At 40.6% G+C, this 17,743-nt stretch overlaps 1 protein-coding gene across 1 annotated transcript in view; it reads right to left on the bottom strand.

Moving 5' to 3' along the window:
- actn3b (actinin alpha 3b) overlaps positions 1-16,178 on the bottom strand; it is a 33,071-nt gene extending 16,893 nt beyond the window's left edge. Inside the window, exon 1 of the mRNA XM_053343513.1 lies at positions 15,815-16,178. Coding sequence (XP_053199488.1) covers positions 15,815-15,949 — 135 coding nt within the window. The 5' untranslated portion in view covers positions 15,950-16,178. The remainder of the gene's footprint in view (positions 1-15,814) is intronic.
- Between the last annotated feature and the right edge of the window lie 1,565 nt (positions 16,179-17,743).

The raw sequence follows: 17,743 nt of genomic DNA, 5'->3' as shown, positions 1-17,743 counted from the left end.
AATCCAAAATTCATTAAATCCAAAAGAGCTTAACGAGGCACTTTAGGATTTAAAAAAAAACTATTAACTGCCATACCTGTGATAGCTAAAGCTCTGCATCTGTAATGCTCTATTATCTCATCCCCCCCCCAGGGTTTGTTTTAATGCCTGTGGTGGTCTACAGAGTCCCCTGGCATGAAGTCATCCCCCTCCTCCCCCCCTTCTGTCTGTCCACACCTGTCGGTCTGGCCTGGCTCAGCTTAGTCTTTTTTTTTTCCTTTTTTTTTTTTTTTACAGGTCCTCCTTGTAAAATGAGGTCACGGCAGCCCAGCTGAATGCCTGTCATAACTACACCCCTCCTCCTCTTCCTCAAGGGGAGTCAGGGCTGCTGACCCTCAATACAGCTGACACACACACACACACACACACACATATATAATTTTTCCCATTTGATCAGGCTCAGAGGCTCAGAGCAGCTCGACTGTACATTAAAGAGCTGATGCAACCGGTGCGGCCGCCGTCGGCCTCGGAGGGGAAGCCGAGAGTCAGATCCATTTTCTGAAACGACCTGTTCAATATCTGCACTCCATATTTAAGCTCCGCCGCACTGAGAGTTAGAGTAGAAATCAATATCTTTAAAAAAGGTGGGAGAGAGTCATGTCACGCAACAATGGTTTATTTTCAAATGTCGACCTGTGATCTGATTTTTGGGGGCTTTTTTTTTTTTTTTCACTGCAGTGATTTTTAAATATAACAGATCCAGATGTGGAGCTTTATAACATCAGTTCATGTTCTTTGGTCATGCTCAGGTGGTTTTGCAGGAAAAATAAATAAATAAATATATTGTTAAATTCCCGCTCTGTATTTAATCATAATGTAGTCATTTTGAGAGCCTCCCTCTAGAAATGATAGATGAAAAAGATATGACTTATTTACAGAGAAATATACACAATAACTACTTTAGAGATTAAATACTAAGAAAGTTGGCAAAAAACTACGACCACGATATTCAACGACCACGATCAGTCAAAATCTAACCGGACTAATTGAATGTAAATGAAAGTGGCTCCAAAGATTATCTATGTTTTGATGGATTAGATGACTAAATTATGTCAAATCAAAGCAAAATATGGACATGTCTAAAAATAAAAGACATATCTTCCGCTATTTTGGGGATGAAAATATTCCCAAACTGGAAACTGAAACAAAAACTTATTAGGAATTGTGAATTATATAATTACTACTAACTAATAGTCAAAATAGTATTTAATAAGTGTTCTGTTATCCTCCTATCCTTTTGGGGAGGGGTTAAATATCCCTAAACTGGCATCATTTGGTAACATAGAATTATAATTTGGTGATGTGAAGCTCAGTTGAGTAAATGTTATTTTTCTATTAAATATTTAATAATGAAATCATGGCTGAATGTCTGCTGTCTCTGCACATGTTGTGTTTACCTGTGACATTCAGCAGCTCTCACCACAGTGTGTGTGTGTGTGTGTGTGTGTGTGTGTGTGTGTGTGCATGTATGTGTGCGTGTGTATGTGTGTGTGTGTGCGTGCGTGGGGACACAAAATGTCCTCCTGCCGCTGGCCATCGCTCCTGTCTCGCTGTTATGTTACAGGTATGTGCCTCCTGCCCTCTGTGGTGCCGGTCCAACACATCACACACACACACACACACACACACACACACACACACACACACACACACACACACACACACACACATCACACACACTCCAGCAAGGTGCTCTTTACACTCCAGCAGCTCCAGTTTGTCCGTCTCGGGCTATTCTGTGACACAGAAATATAAAAACATCCGACCTCGCCTCTTCTGCTAATGAGACACGTAATTACATAAACCTGCAGGCTGCTCCTCATTTACACCTCACCTCTGCTGAGCGCTGCTGAGCGCTGCTGAGCTGCTGTCCACTCTTTTGTGCAGATTTAATTATAAAAGTATACAGTGGCTGATTTCACTAATTAGCACCTTCAATCAGAGATGGCTGATCTAATTATGGAAATATGCTGCTAGAGTGTTAGAAATTAAAACTTACAGGAAACAGTGCAGCACTTATCTCTCTGTGTGTGTGTTTAGCTTTATGGCCCAAACTCTGGCTTCAGTCTAAATGTGATGCAGGAAGCAATCACAAAGCTTTTAAAAAGAGGGGACCAGAGATTCATCTTTAAAAAAAAATCTATTATAATTAACTTTAAGAGGCAGAAACATCTTAGAGGATCACGTTGTGTACCCCGTGATGGATTACGACAGCACACTTTTATTGCAGCTTTGAACATTAAGCTCATAACCTCATTCTTTCAAGTCCAGTTAGTTTAAATAAAAGTCCTGATGCACAGAAAGGTAAACCACAACACAAGCTCTCTCTTCTTTCCTCTTTCTGTTTCTGAGCTTCACTCTTCTCTCTTCATTTTTTTTTAAAAATAAAGTTGAACAATCTAAAAGCGGGTCGTGTTCATGCATATATTCAGTATATGTGCTCCGGCTTTATATAAACAGGTATTTATGTTGCTCTGCTGCTGTAAAAATAGTCCAGCCTGCAAGGTTGACATGGTTGACTCGTTCACACCTGTCTGCTACGGCTACCTTTGTCACACACCTGTTCAAGCAGTCGTGTCATGTCCTGGTCTTTCACACAAACACGCACACATACACACACACAAACACGCACGCTGCCTAAACGAATCACTGCCCGCTCACATGCAGAGTGAACAATAATAGCTGCACATAAAAACCTGCAGTGTTTATAAGGTCACTATGTTTGAGATGCACATGAGTTCACACACAAATACACACACAGTACTTTTAAATATAGATGGATAGCTAGAATTTATTTAATACTAATCATATTAATTTAGTCTAATAGTAATAATAGATTCAATTACGTTTCCACTGAAGATCTGAATGTGTGACCGGGTTCAGAAATATTAGCCGTTATATCTTCATCATAGCTAAAGGCTTAAAGCTTAATAGCAGCGGTATGATTTGAATGATTTTTGGATGGTCGTCGTGTCCGCGTGGCTGCACCTGTCTGACAGTAACAAGTGTTCGGCACCTCGAATACGATGTGCACCTTTAGTCCACAATGAGAAACCTGCGGCGGCTCGTGTCAACAAAAAAAACACACGGGCCAGCAACAGACACTAAACACGTTGAGGAGTTCAAGCTGCTCTGTGCTGTTATTACTGACCGTTACAGTCATTAAACATTCAAATATTAAGGATGAATTTAATTATAAACCAAATCAAATGAGATATATCTTTAAAAATGAATTAATGTCTCACTATAATAAGTCAAAGTAGGTTTTACTCGACTCAAAGTTTTAATAGATTTGATGAGACTGTGGATCTATGTTTAAAATAAGCGATATACAAATATACGTATGATGATGATTATAATAAATAAATAACTCAGACCACCTGTTGTAGCTATATTGAAAGAGATGTTTCGAGTATTTTTCCCCCCTCTCGTTCTTTTAGTATCATTTACATGCTCGGCTGACACATCGTTTCCCATCATGGCTGACCGCTGAGAGACTCCCAGCAGGACGCCGCTGACTGGCAGAGAAAGATAATATAACATGTTCTGTTTTATCTGTCAGCAGATATCAGAGTAAAAAAGAAAAAAAAAAGAAAAAAAAGAGTTTGATTTGTCCATCTGTCGAGCCTGATGGAGCGAAAACTGCTCCGCTGCTGAGCTCTTGTCTTCAAATGGGAGCTTCACATCATATTTGAAAGGGGGGGGGGGGGGGGGGGGGGGAAGAAAAATGGATACATGTGAGGCCTCCATGAAAGGAAGGTGTCAGCGATGTAACGCCACATAAGAGAGAAACACTTTGTGAAAGCACAGGAAAGCTGACAGCGCTTACATAAGAGCTCCACGGTAACAAGTGTGGCAGATACGAGCAGCCGCCTTTAAGCTGCTTCAGGACAAACAACACCAACAAACATCTCCGTCAACGCTTCTCGTCTCAAAGTCTCCAAGCAAAGTGTCAATAAAACTATCTTCACTTCTGGAAACGAGAAAGGTTTGATGTGTAGGTGAGATTTTGAGATGTTTGGATCCACAAGTGGAGATTTTGATGTTGTCTGACCTACAATGACAAGATTTGTATTCATTTAAAAAGGTGAAATCAGACAGCACAAAATGAAAATAAACATAAAAAGGCACAACTGAGTAGTATCTAGTGTTCATGTAATACTTGAGTTTTGGTACTAATGCTTACTTTCACAAGTATAAACATGATTTTATATTAAATTATTTTCAAAAATCTCAAATCCATGTGTTCAATGTTGTCTGAAATAGTCTAAATGTGGCTTTTTTTAGTATTTAAAGCACCATCTCATCAAAGTAGAAAAGAAACTGAGTAGTACTAGTGTTCATATGAGGCACAGTTTATATGATGTACAGTTTCAGTACTAATACTTGCTTGTAAACCTTACTTTTAGATATATAAATATGACTTTCTATAAAAATTGATTATTTAAAGAAGTATAAAATGTGTAAAATGTTTTGTCTTTTTTAGTATTTAAATTAGGAACCATCTGATTAAAGAACAAATAAAGTTGATTACATGATAAGACTTTTAATGCTGGGTTTCAGAACAGGACAGTTTTTGATCCTCTTTAGTACCAAAACTGTGTCTCTGTGTCTCTGGTAGATTGTTGGGTTTGTTTTTCGAAATCATTTTTATCTCTGACGTCACTTTCTCGTGTTGGAGCGTCTGTTATAAACAACAATTGGCGTTGAATTCCTCCAGCGAGTTTTAACAGCCGATAAAGTGACAGGACCGCGGTGGGGAGGGGAGAGGGAGAGGGAGAGGGAGAGGGAGAGAGAGAGAGAGAGAGAGAGAGAGAGAGAGAGAGAGAGAGAGAGAGAGAGAGAGCGAGAGCGAGAGAGTTACAACACACGACAGGTGTAGCCGACATTTAGGAGCCACCCCCCCTTCCCCCTCCTCATTCCCCCCTCCCCACCAACTCCTTCTCTTCTTCCCCTTCCTCCCCTTGTGAGCTTTAAATATCCCCCCTCCTCTCTCACAGAGACCTGAAGCCCTGAACTTGGGTCCAACAAGGACGATGACATGAGAGCCCAAGAGTTGAACCACCCCCCCCCCCCCCCATCTACCTCCTCCCCCCTCTCACTCCACCCCAACACACACCTCTAACAGTCCAACCTGAACTCTTCTGCCCCACCGATGTTACCTCTAATACCCCCACCACGCTGACGCAGCTATTAAAACACAGATATTGATGATTTTTATTGTTATTAGAGATCAAATAACTTCATTAAATTACATCAGTACACTACATTAATGCTCACAGCTGCAAAATGTACAAAAAAAGATGTGGTTTCAGTCAATTTGGGTCTGTGAGAGGCTGCAAGATGATTTTAAAGATGGGAAAGAGGACAAAAAGTGAATATTTCTGCTACACAGAGTTGTAATTCTCTCTTACTCATCATTTATCTTTGCTTTTTAATTTTAAATAATGGATCATTTAATGTCTTTGCTCTTCTAAAAACCAACTCAAACACTGAAAATATCTCTTTTTGGTTGGGGTATCTGCAATTGTGCAACATATCGGCCTAAACTAGAAGGTTTGACACGGGGTCGTACTCCCTTTGCTTTAAAAAGGTCGACTCACACAAAGGTTACGAGCTGCTGACACCTGCTGAAAATAAATAAAACACTGAAACACAGAGGTGAGGTAGTGTTTAAAAAAAGTGTCTGTTTCAAATGGAGAAAAAGAAATAGAATAATACGTACAACTAAATTAATGCTCACAGCTGCAAAACTTAGAAAAAGATAGTTAGGGGTCAACTTGGGTCTGTGAGAGGCTGCAAGGTGATTTTAAAGATTGGAAAGAGGAAAAAAAAAATTCTGCTTCACAAAGTTATGTTATAATGACTCGTAGTGTTAAAAAGTGTCAGTTTCAAATGTAAAAAGAGAAATGTAATACTTAGTTATGTCATTATTCGCTCACACAATGTCATATAATGGCACAGACCTGCTGCATTCAATGTCTGATTTGTGAAATTGGAAAAAAATATATCTACCAGCAAGGTCACTGTGCTTTCAAATCAGTTACTACATACAGTATAAAACAATGGAGCCTCTGTCACTGAGAAGAAGTCCACAGCTCAGTTTTAATGTGACATTTTTTCCCAGCGTGTTGAACTGTAAGTGAATCAAGTCTCCAACATCAACGTATTTATCCCTCTCTTCCTCCTCTCCTCTATGAAGGATTAACAGGATAATATCCCAGAGACCCTGCTGACAACAGGGCCACCGCCGGACTCCTGTGGCGAGGCCCGAGTCCAAACCGGCGGATTTATGTCTGTGTTTAGAGGATAAAAGGCCTAAGGACGCCTCTTGTAGTTTAAAGAGTGTGTGTGGTTGGTGTGTGTGTGTGTGTGTGTGTGTGTGTGTGTCAGCTCTCTGTGCCAGATGCCAGCGAGATACACTGTGGGCACGAGGGATTTTTAGCTGGTGAGTGAACAGGTGGAGCAGGTGATGAAAGACAAAAAAGTCCTCCGCCCGCAAACACACTGAGAACAAAGCTAATGAATGAAAGATTTAAAAGGAGGGAAATCATTACAAATAGAGCTTACAAAACGAGGCTCCCTTCTTTAAATTTAAATGCCGATCTTTGCATTTTTTATCTGAGAAATCCCATGAAGTCGTCTGGCTCGCAAAGAAGAAGGGTCACCGCGCTCAAGAGTTATATTAAACAAATCAAACTAGAGCGACATGGAAACACAGACGCTGCCTGACAATCCTGCAGCGCATCATCTACAAGCAAAGATTTATCTTCTGTTCTCCGAGCCGCCCCCGAGGGAGCGTACGGCTAACCTGGTTCAGTCAATCACCTGTTTTGACATGAGCCATCTGTCTGTGTTGTCATATTAATTGCTTCGGCTCAGTGTGTGTGTGTGTGTGTGTGTGTGTGTGTGTGTGTGTGTGAGGGAAACATTGTGTCCTGCTCCTTTCTCCATTATGCTGCCTTACATTATGTTCCACTGCCAGATGCACGCCAGATATGGACGCCAAAATCATCAACGTGCCTCTCGATCAGGGTGTCTGTGTGTGTGTGTGTGTGTGTGTTCACGTGCGCAGGTGTTCACATTTCAAAAGCAGCACGGAGGCTATAATCAACAGGAAGGACGGGGCAGTAAATGCTTTGGTGATTATTTAGAGAAAACATCAGCCCAGTTTGGTCTACCATAATAAATGGTGTCATCTTTCCTTTATTTGATGCCATTACAGTTCGCAGAGGATGTTGTGAGGCCTAATTTGGGGACATTTATCTGATGTGTCGACGGATTAGAGAGACTGCAGGTGCACATATGATCATAATCATCATCAAAACATTGGACAAATTAAAATTGTGACATGATGACGGAGTTAAATGAAAAGTTTGGAGACCTAGAAAGTTATTACTAACCCTAACCCTAACCCTAACCCTCCTGCTGGATGGGGGGCAAGATAAACCTGAACCTAATTCCATGACGATCCATCCAATAGTTGTGGAGATGTCTCACTCGAGACCATAAATGTCGACCTCATGGAGGAGCAAGACTAATAAGAGAGCAATATGAATTCCCTGACAACAGTTCATGATAATGGATTGCCCTGGTAGTCATATAAATACCCACTTCTCTCTCCCCTTACTTCCTGTCAGCCTCTCTGCTAATAACTTACTAATAAAAAGGTCCATTTAATAGTTGTTAATGTAAAATATTTCAGTGGTGGACCAACCAACATACAGCCACACTGCTAACATGGCTAAAAATATGTTATCTTAGCATTTCACACTGCAGTACATGACCCTGTCTGTGGTGCTAAAACTATCACAAGTTGAAAGAAAAGTAATCTTCCAGGAGAATAAAATCTATGGCTTTTGATTAAAAACAAACTTTTCTTCCATATTAATAGAGATCTGCTATATGTATTAACTTTTTATGCCTTTCACTTGTCAGAGAGGTTGAATCTAATAAGCCTGATTCTTTCTGCTTACGCTGCACACAGAGCATCCTCATCTTTCTTTCCATTTCCAGCCTCCGCCGTCTTGTTACACAACTCAGAAAATGACTAAATGACGGACTGAGTGAGCGTGTGATCGATGGCGGAGAATAAAGGTGATTGTACAGGTTCGTGGCTGCCAGCAGCAGCGGCGGCACGCTGACTCGTTGGTCGTTTAATGAGCTCAGAGTGACAACTAGAGAGGGGGAGAGAGAGAGGGAGAGGGATTGGTGTAAGTGGTTGTGGAGGATTTATGACAGTGCGGCTGGCCTCAGGAGGAGGACAGGTTGGGCAGGAGGAGGAGGAGGAGGAGGAGGGCTGTGTCTAATTTCAGCAGGCGAGTTCTTTCTCTGAAATAAGAGGCAAAACTGTGCAGGCAGATCTCGGGTCAGCTAATTCCATCTGAACAGGAACCTGGAACATGACGACTTACTTGTGAAACTGATCTGTGGTAACATGCGAGCCGGCGACATTTTCAGCATTCATTTAACCAAAAAACCATGTCCACTGTCAACCTCATGATTCTACTTCTACCTCCATTACAGATCCACAAACCACTAAAACAATATTTTAATGCTCCGAGTCAGATGATATCATAACTCTGATTATATTTAGTCATTTGTGACTTCATGTGACCGGCGGCTATGTGCCTCGTCATTCAGGAAGTCCTCAGTTTAGCGTCCTGCTGAGATCAGCTGGCACCGAGCCTTTAACACCTAAAGCTGATGCAGCAGCTAATAAACATCTTTCATCTCGGCTTCAAACGGCTCCGACTGTAACAATGGCGGCCGCCGTGGCACAAAGTCAAAGATTACAGCATGGGGCTAACATTTCCATGCTTTAACTAGAAGCTAGCGCGGCTCTCTGGCAGCGCTTTTTACGGCTGCAGTTTTTTCGGCTGTTATAAAGCACATAATGATATCTTCATGACCTCAGTCCTATTATAAGGGACCCATCATCTCAGCAGACGTCCAACTGGTGATGACTGTAACTTCTGCTACCAGCTGCCTATAAATACCCACCGCATGCAACCAAGCTTCAGCTGCAACATTACAAGCTGCTTTTTTTTATTCTATGTTATTTTTTATATATATATATATATATATAAAGTCAGGTTCAGCATTCAGTCAGGTCTCATTAACACAGGAGACTGACACCATTAGGACCTGAGGTGACATTTTGGAGGCGTTCGAGCTGTGTAAGCCGCTGTCTGTCATTCGTCACTGAGGTCACCGATTTGGCAGCTCATGGCTCTCTGCTTCCTCATAAACACGAGTCTCCATTTTCAACGCCCGAGCACCGAGCCTGGAGAACATTTTTTAAAAAGTAACAGGGCTACGTAAACTCAAAACATACTGGTGGGATGATGACGCTGAATGCTTTGGATTTTTTGTTTTTTTAAGTTTCTTTGTGTGCGTAACAAAAAAGCGAAACGCTGCAGTTAAACGGTGCAATTCTCTCGACTAATCCGAGCTTTAATGCTATCTAGAGACCCGCAGGAGCACTCTGATCAGATCAAGATGGCGGCTCTCGCAGCCCATTAATCATCATTTCTACTTTCACTCGCTGGATTCTGACACGGCGGCTGTATCGAGTGTCTGCCTTCATCATTACGACACTCTGCCAGAGCACTTTTACACCTTCAAACTGTCTGTTTCACAGTCTTCATCAGATTCTCACAATTCATCAGAAACACTTTCATGCTAATACAGAGAATATGTCTCTCACACACACGCACACGCACACGCACACACACACACACTCCTCAGCCCTTCCTGCGGCCTCCCAGGACTCCTGCGCTAAAAGCAGTTTATAGAAGCCTCCCTACATGGACACAGCTTCTGGAATAGCAACTGCTATTTGATCTGACTGCGAGCTCTCTCACCTCTCCACTTACGTTTAACCCTCGTACACACACACACACACACACACACACACACACAACACACACACACACACACACACACACACACACACACACACACACACACACACACACACACACACACACACACACACACACACACACACACACACACACACACACAGATACACACTGTACTTATTAATCCTATTATTCAGACACCATTTACCTGGCGTGAACTTTTACAAGTGTGGAGAAGTTTTAAATAGTGTTTTGTTCTTTTATTTGATTCTTGAACACTAGATATTGAGCCACATTATAAGAGAAATCATTGCTTAAGACATCAGCTTTTAATCCTAGATGATCTTGACACCCTGACTTTTATTGTGTAATTATATTTAGCTTTTATCTATTGTGTTTTTATAGCTACTCATAATTGTTTTAAGCTTGTAACGTCACCTCGGTCGACTGAGGTTGTTTTAAATGTGCTATATTAATAAACTTTGACTTGTCCTGAGAACATTTGAACTAATAATTATAATAAATACTCTCTTTGATATAGTGTAAAACAGACGACTCGCATTTATTTTTATAGGGCTTATGAGTGGTGTAGACACCTTTTAAAAATGTCTTTATCAAATAGAAAGTCTTAAACAATGTCCTCCTATAATTTTATTTTGTTTATTAATGCTACAAAGTACTAATCAGAAAATCACTTGCATGGTGGTCTCAAGCAGAATGGTCCATTAAAAAGGGAAATCTACTGTTCCTGCACCGGGATCACGTGATCCTTACGGAGTTAATCATGGGAGAGAATATAAGTGGTGTCCCCCTTCTCCCAGATGCATCTTGGGATTGGGTACTGTAGTGTGTAGGCAGTGTAAGCTCAGATCAGTGGAGCGGGAATACATTAAAAATGAGTTCCTGTAATTCTCTCAGTAATGGTGCAAGTTAGGAATGAGAGGAGGGAAATAAGAGTAGAAAAGATCCGTCTTTGTAGTCAGTGTCATAATTTCAGCCTCTAAAAAGAGAGCGGAGACCTGAATGAAAACATCCCGTCTCAGATGAGCAAGAGCAGCTTCTAAGTATATTTGTTAACTCATTATTGATGGTAACGTGATTTTTAGTATTTTCAGTTGCATAATTAATCAGTTTGATATGTAGTTCAGAGCCGAGGCCTTTAGCAGGATAAAAAAGGGCTTCTAGCTTATTAAGGCTCATTTGTTTCATAGATATTCTTCCAGCTAACTGCAGCAGCGCCAATGATATTATGGATATATACATTACTGGGCTTTAAGGCAACAACGTTTCACACAGTCATAGAAAGTCTTTAGCCTACTGCTACACGTCATTATCTTCAGACTTTAGTGTAAACCGCTGCCTCGTTATTACCTGAGGACAGAAAGCACTTCACAGTATTGTCTGGCGGAGCTTGATCAGGTAGAAGGAGGAGGTGAGATCAATGCCTGCGTCTGGCTGCCGGCTGACTTGTTAAAAGTGCGGAATGAGATTAGACGAGAATTAGATTCGATTACGCGTCACACACACACGGAGGGACGTTACATTAGGGTGAGTGGATAAATATCACGTTACTGAATATGACTTTATATCGCTTGAATGTGACGATGACGACTCTTTCTGGACACTTCATTTATTTTACCCCCTGTGGAGTAGAAATAAAAAACAGGATGGAGGTTTTTACTGCAGATTTGGTCTCATTTGTGCTTCCTTACAAGGTTCATTATGAGGTCTGAATGTCTATAATACTTTAAGACACGATATATGATGATTATACGGTTTAACTGATTACGTTTTCAGCATTTCAATCATCACATAAACGTGAGAACAGTTTTGAAAGTAATTTATTTTAATCAAACAGTAAAAGAAAGAAACGGTGATAGGATTGATGAGATGTTTAACCTTTTTAATTATCACAATATTAATTTCACAAAGTTAAGTTTAAAACCAATGACGTATGATAAAGTGCTTAATTTCTTCTATGTATGTGTGTGTAAGTATAACAAGCATTCATCGTATGGCTAATAGGTAAGCTGAGCCATTAGAGCGGTTGATAACCCTGTGTAATGAGTATTTATAGGTCATTGCTAGCATAAGCTTCGCTGGGCAGCCAGTCATTCACTTAGTCAGTTAGCAGCTGAACTCTTAAACTATGTGAAACTGAAGATGACTTTGGTCACAGTGGTCAACTTTGGTGTATTATGATTTTTCTATTATTTCAACACTCAAAAAAAAAAAGAAAGGTAAAGACTTTAAATTAGGAGAGTCCTGAGGCGCTAACAATGCGGCTTTAAATCCATCGCGACAACAATAAAACTCCTTTTTTTTAAGTCATAGCCACACGTTCATTGTTATTGATCCTGCTTGTAATGATCTCTGCTGTTTGTAGATGTCTCTCTCTCCATCTCTCTGTCTCTCTCTCTCTTTCTTTCCAGGCTGTCAGCCCAGCATCGATAAAGCTTTGAGACCTCATGGAAACATCAACTTCTGTCCTCGGCTGGCCTGTTCTCGCCTCGTCTCCTCTCTTCAGTCGGCCTTGAATAATAAGTGGGGCAAAGCGAACTTAAAAAAAACCCTACTTGCTTCTATATTTTAAGGAGTACAGCTGCTTTGTATCTTTTTCCAGCTCCTATTAAATAAAACTCCTATTCCCAAAACCGAGCCATGAATCATTTAGCTAGCAATCTCTCCCTCGGAGCTGCTGCCGATAAATATAAACCTGTGTCAAGATGTACAATTCAGACGTGTGTGCGCAGACACGCACTATTTCTAATGTCCAGTATCAGATTCAGCATCACTGTGTGTTGACAAACACTTTACTACTGAGTCAAAGGAGGGTGGTGGATATGAGCTGCTTTTTTTCCACTGAAATTTTTAAGGATAGAAGAGAGAACAGGTGGCGCGAGGGTTCCCTTTCATGTTTGTTATATGGCAAAAATGATGCAGCGGCTATATTTATGGGCTGATATCAGCTCCTTAAGCTTAGATTTTACATGCCGAGAAGAGCAACGGAGTACGATGACCTACTCCCCTGGGAGAAGGAGAGGTGTAGAATAAAAGAGAGAAGGGGGGATGCTTGTGTGGGTTTCCGTGGCTTATTATATTGTCTTACAGTGAAATGATTGACAGGTGCATGAGATGAAAAGAAAAAAAGGAGCAACTCTAGCTGACAAGAAAGCAGCAGAAAAAAGGTGCAAAAGATGGAGGGGAGTGAGTGGAGAAAAGACAGAGAGAGACAGAAAGAGAAAGAGTGTAATGAAGAGAAGAGAAGGGAAGGAAGAGAGAGAGGGAGGGAGGGAGGGAAGTTGGAGCCTTGCAAGTTGAAAAGTATTTATAGGAAGATGTTTATTTGTAGGTCTGTGAAACTAACCCGGGGTGTATATCTACCAGCCTTGCCATCTCTCTCTCTCTCTCGCTTGCTATCTCGTTCTCCGTGCTACCATCTGTTGAGGCGTCTCAGCCTGTCACACTGGGAGCGAGTCAGCGGTGGCGGCGGCGGTAGCGGCAGTGGCGGAGGACATTTTGCATTGACAGAAACAATTCTGCAGATTCACCGCAGCTGGTGCCATCCGAACACGCTGCTCTATGCTGTAACGCTCCACAATACTGCAGATTAGGTGACATTAGATTAGTCTAGATTAGACTAGATTAGATAAGATTTAAATTATCCCTGTGGGGAAAATTGGCTTGTGACATGAGCACAAAATAGGATACAGCTAAAACAAATGAGATAAACTAGTGTACATCCATCAATATATCCACATACTTTTGGCTTCACTTGATATCATCTTAATATAATAATAATAATAATAATAATAATAATAATAATACCAGTCTGATCATTCTTACTGTTGACATTTGACCAATGGTTGTGCCATTTTCTGACATGTAGTGTGAAAGCGATGAGAAATGAGCAACAGTGCTGAGAATAAGACTATTTTTAAACCCGGAAAGAAGTGAATCGGTTTTAAACCTTTTACTTCTTAACTTGGACAAAGACACTACAGTGGAAAAAGAACATATTGGTATCAGAATCACTCAAAAAGACTAAGCATTTACACATCCTTACAATCAGAGAAAATGACATCAGACATAACAACCAATACTTAAACTGTATGAAGTGTAAATTAAGTGTTTTGCATTTAGGACTTTTGCATACACATTTTTTCTCAAAATGTTAAGTACACATCTTCACAGTTGCTCTGAATATATTTCCAGATTTCTAAAAGACTATTCTATGTGACTGGAGCCAAAAAACATTAACATCTAGTTCATAGTAATTAAGACTTTTAACCTGTCTCCCAAGTTAAGACTCTTTTGTTAAAAGAAAGGGACACAGATGACAGCCAGAAATGACTATAATCTCCTGTTATCTTGAGCAACTTTAGGTTTTATTCGGTGAATTTAACTCTGTGTTATTGTATAATTCCCTGTATAATTATTGCCAAAGAGGCTCTGGGGAATTATGTCATCTCTGGCTGTCATCTGTGTTTAGCTTTTGGTTCATTATGCATGCTGCAGACTGAATACTCGAACCAGAAAAGCTTTTTAAAAAAATATTAAAAATATCTTCAAAGCAGAATTAAGTGTTTGGTTTGTGTTTATCTATGCAAGTTTTGGGAGTGAGATTTAATGATAGCTGGTCTAAAAATGTAAATATGGGTAATCATATTAAGTGTAACACATAAAACAGGCAGTTCAGCTGTATAAATTATTAACTTTAGAGGAAATTAAATGAAAAGGTAGGCCTATGAATAGTGTAACTTGTGTTTTGAAACATTCCTGTACAATATTCAGTCCTTAAATACCGTCTTTACTAACATTAATATCAGAGTTTGCAACAGAGAAAACTTATTCTACCTTGCAGATGAGCTACCTGGCGGCCATTTTCCATCCCATGGGAGAGGACATGCTAGCTTAAAAAGACTACTGTTGTCACGCCCAAAAAAACCCGACAAATATCTCTTTAAACAGGTGAAACAGAGCGGTGGCAGGACAATGTGCGTGTCAAGTAAACATTTTAAACATTTATGTTAAAATTAAAAAAGCTGTATTAAACTTTTATGAGTGTTTTGCGGCTGCAGACGTCACCTGTGTCAGATGAGTCGACAGGTCATTAAACGCACCTGTCGTCCTCCAAGCTGCAAGGCCAACTGGTCGCTTAGCAACGCATGGTCGCCGCCCCTTGCTATGACAGTAATAATGGCTAAAAATGTGTTTAATTAATATTTTTTTAATGTTTTATATTTGTATTTATGCACTAACAATAATGGCTAAAAATGTTTTTAATTAATCTTTTTTAAAAACGTTTTATATTTGTATGTATGCATTATTTAATTCAGTATTCAAGAAACAATGCTAGTTTATTTTAGGTGTAGCTTATTGTGTTGTTAATGTATGTCAGACACAAGTCAACTCTACTAATTAATAAACTGTTTGTGTTAAGTTTCTTCACTTCACTTCACCACCGCTGCTGAGTTTCAGTGCTGTGCTTTTTAAACTTTGCTTCAGGTTGTTAAAAAAAAACTAGAGTGTATTTCATTAAGTTATGAATCAAATGTTGAAGCTGAAGACTGGGGAGAGGGTGGTATTATATTTAGACAGGCTTCGCAAGGCAATCGGGGGGTAACTGAAAGACAACACTGAGAAAGTGCCACGGCCTAAAATATCTGCCCACACAGCTTCCAGCAGGACTGAAGTGCCAGGTGCGAGGACAACTTAGCCCAGTTTCATGTTGGGCTGTTTAAAATATTTTTACACAATTAGGGAAGCCCACTGGATTAGAAAATCATCTCATTTGGCATGTCAACCGGTAAAAAAAAAAAGCATTAATAAATCCCCTCATAGATAAAGGGCAAGGGTCATTCTGTGCGTAATTACGCACAACGCACAAGCTCAGCCTCAAAACCTACCTTCCTCTGCTGCTTCTCCCAGGCTGGGTCAAGCAGCAGGTCCCTGTCCCAGTCATCCTCTTGGTTCATGTACGCCTCTTCATGTTGGATCGTGTAAGAGTTGCTGTATGTGATGTGGGTTTCGACAGCTGTCATCGTGCCGCCTCTGTCAGGACTTCTCGCGTCCCCCTCAGCTTATGGTAAGAAAAAAGTAATCAGCAATAGAAACGACGACAACGCCGTGAGAGCAAGAACCTCCTTGAGACGTGGGGTCTCGCTTTTTCGTGGGGGAGAGAAAGTTAGGGGCTGCTGAGACCAAACTCCACTGGTGCGAGGTGCCTGTGCGGAGGTGGTGCTCCCACTACCAGAAGACCCTGCCGGCCGGTGCTCCTTTCCTGGTCAAAAGTAGCACACGTGACCGCACCCCAATAAGTATGGGAACCGACAGCTTGGGTATCAGGTTCTGACCCTAAAAAGGTGTAAAAGGCGGGGTAGTGTGCCGCGGGCAGGGCCAAGGGGGCTTATGAGTGGTGGGCAGGGATGTCAATAACGCCCCCAGGCAACAGAGAGGTTTTTATGGCCTGTGAAATGCACCTGTTGCTGTTAGTGAACCTCAGTGGCAGACCCAGGCCTCTGTAGTTTCAGTCTATCTCTCCCAGAAATCAGGATCAAAGAACTGAATCTGTTCTAAAACATTAGATCTGCAGATATAAAAAGGTATTCATTTAAAAGATTTTGGAGAAACCCAGCAGTCCAGGCAAAGTAAAGCTGACAGAAACCGACTTATTTCACTGCTGAAACTAAACTAAATGCACAGTATAAGATTATTTGCCACACTACAAAGTATCCACGTGTCAGTCAAAAAACAAAAAAAATATGCATTATTCTGTGTTGCTCATCTTGGTGCAGAAATGTAATTAGAATAAAAAAAGAGATTCAGACACTTTCATGAGGAAAAAAAAAAGAATTTATTCACGATTTTGCATGCAGAGTGAAAAAAATGCCTCAGAACATTTAAAGAAATACAAGTTAAAAGGCATAAATGCATACACAACCATACAATATACTTTTATGTGTTTTTATAACCAGGATTTGTCATTCACAGTAAACATGTTGATGCAAAAAAAAAAATTTCATTCAACATTCATCAGCTAAAATACCCCCCCCCCTCCACCCCACCTCCCCCCTCCCTTCCCCATTTAACTTTGTGCTGGAACAAATTCCCTTGAAATGAGCAGATCCAGATTGCTATCCTCTGGAGGTAACACATTCAGTCACCCTTGATGTCTCTTTGGAAACTAGAATGACGATTTCTGTCGTAATTAACCTGGCATTTAAATGTAACTACACTCTGCTTGGTCCATTAACCTACTTGAAGAAGTTTAGCTACTCGTGTGACTATTTGTGGTTACCATTTTAGGTATATTTAATGTGCTACTTCTTCTCAGCTGAAGGAATCCAATGAGTAAACATAAAGGGACCGTGAGGTGCAGCAGCAGACAGCGAGAACCTGTCGTGAACTCTTATTCATTAAAATGGACCACAGAAAAAGACAGATTTGGTCTTTTGTGGCTATTAAACATGTATAGTCAAGGGTTGGACAAAATAACATGAACACCTTACAGTAGAATCCAAGCCAATACACCACCAGCTGACATTGAGGCATCAAAAAAATACCAAATCTCACATTTATTTACTATTTCACTTCTTAATACATGCAGGGATGTTGTATTGAATTGCATTGTATTTTGCAGGTGTTCATGCCCCCGTCTCGTCGCCTGTAGATGAGGTATTATATGAGGTAAAACTCCACTGCTGGCATGGTTATCTGAATTAAAGAGGATGAGCAGCAAGTAGAAGTTGATATCTGTATGTTCACATCTGTGCTAGAGAATAGTCATGGTGAAATAATAGTTGAATCTTAACAAGGGAAAAACTAAAAAAAAAAAA

Source organism: Scomber japonicus, chromosome 22 (genome assembly GCF_027409825.1).
Source record: "Scomber japonicus isolate fScoJap1 chromosome 22, fScoJap1.pri, whole genome shotgun sequence".
Lineage (NCBI taxonomy): Eukaryota > Metazoa > Chordata > Actinopteri > Scombriformes > Scombridae > Scomber > Scomber japonicus.
Note: the sequence above shows the minus strand (reverse complement) of the source record. Positions and strands in the feature narration are given on the sequence as shown.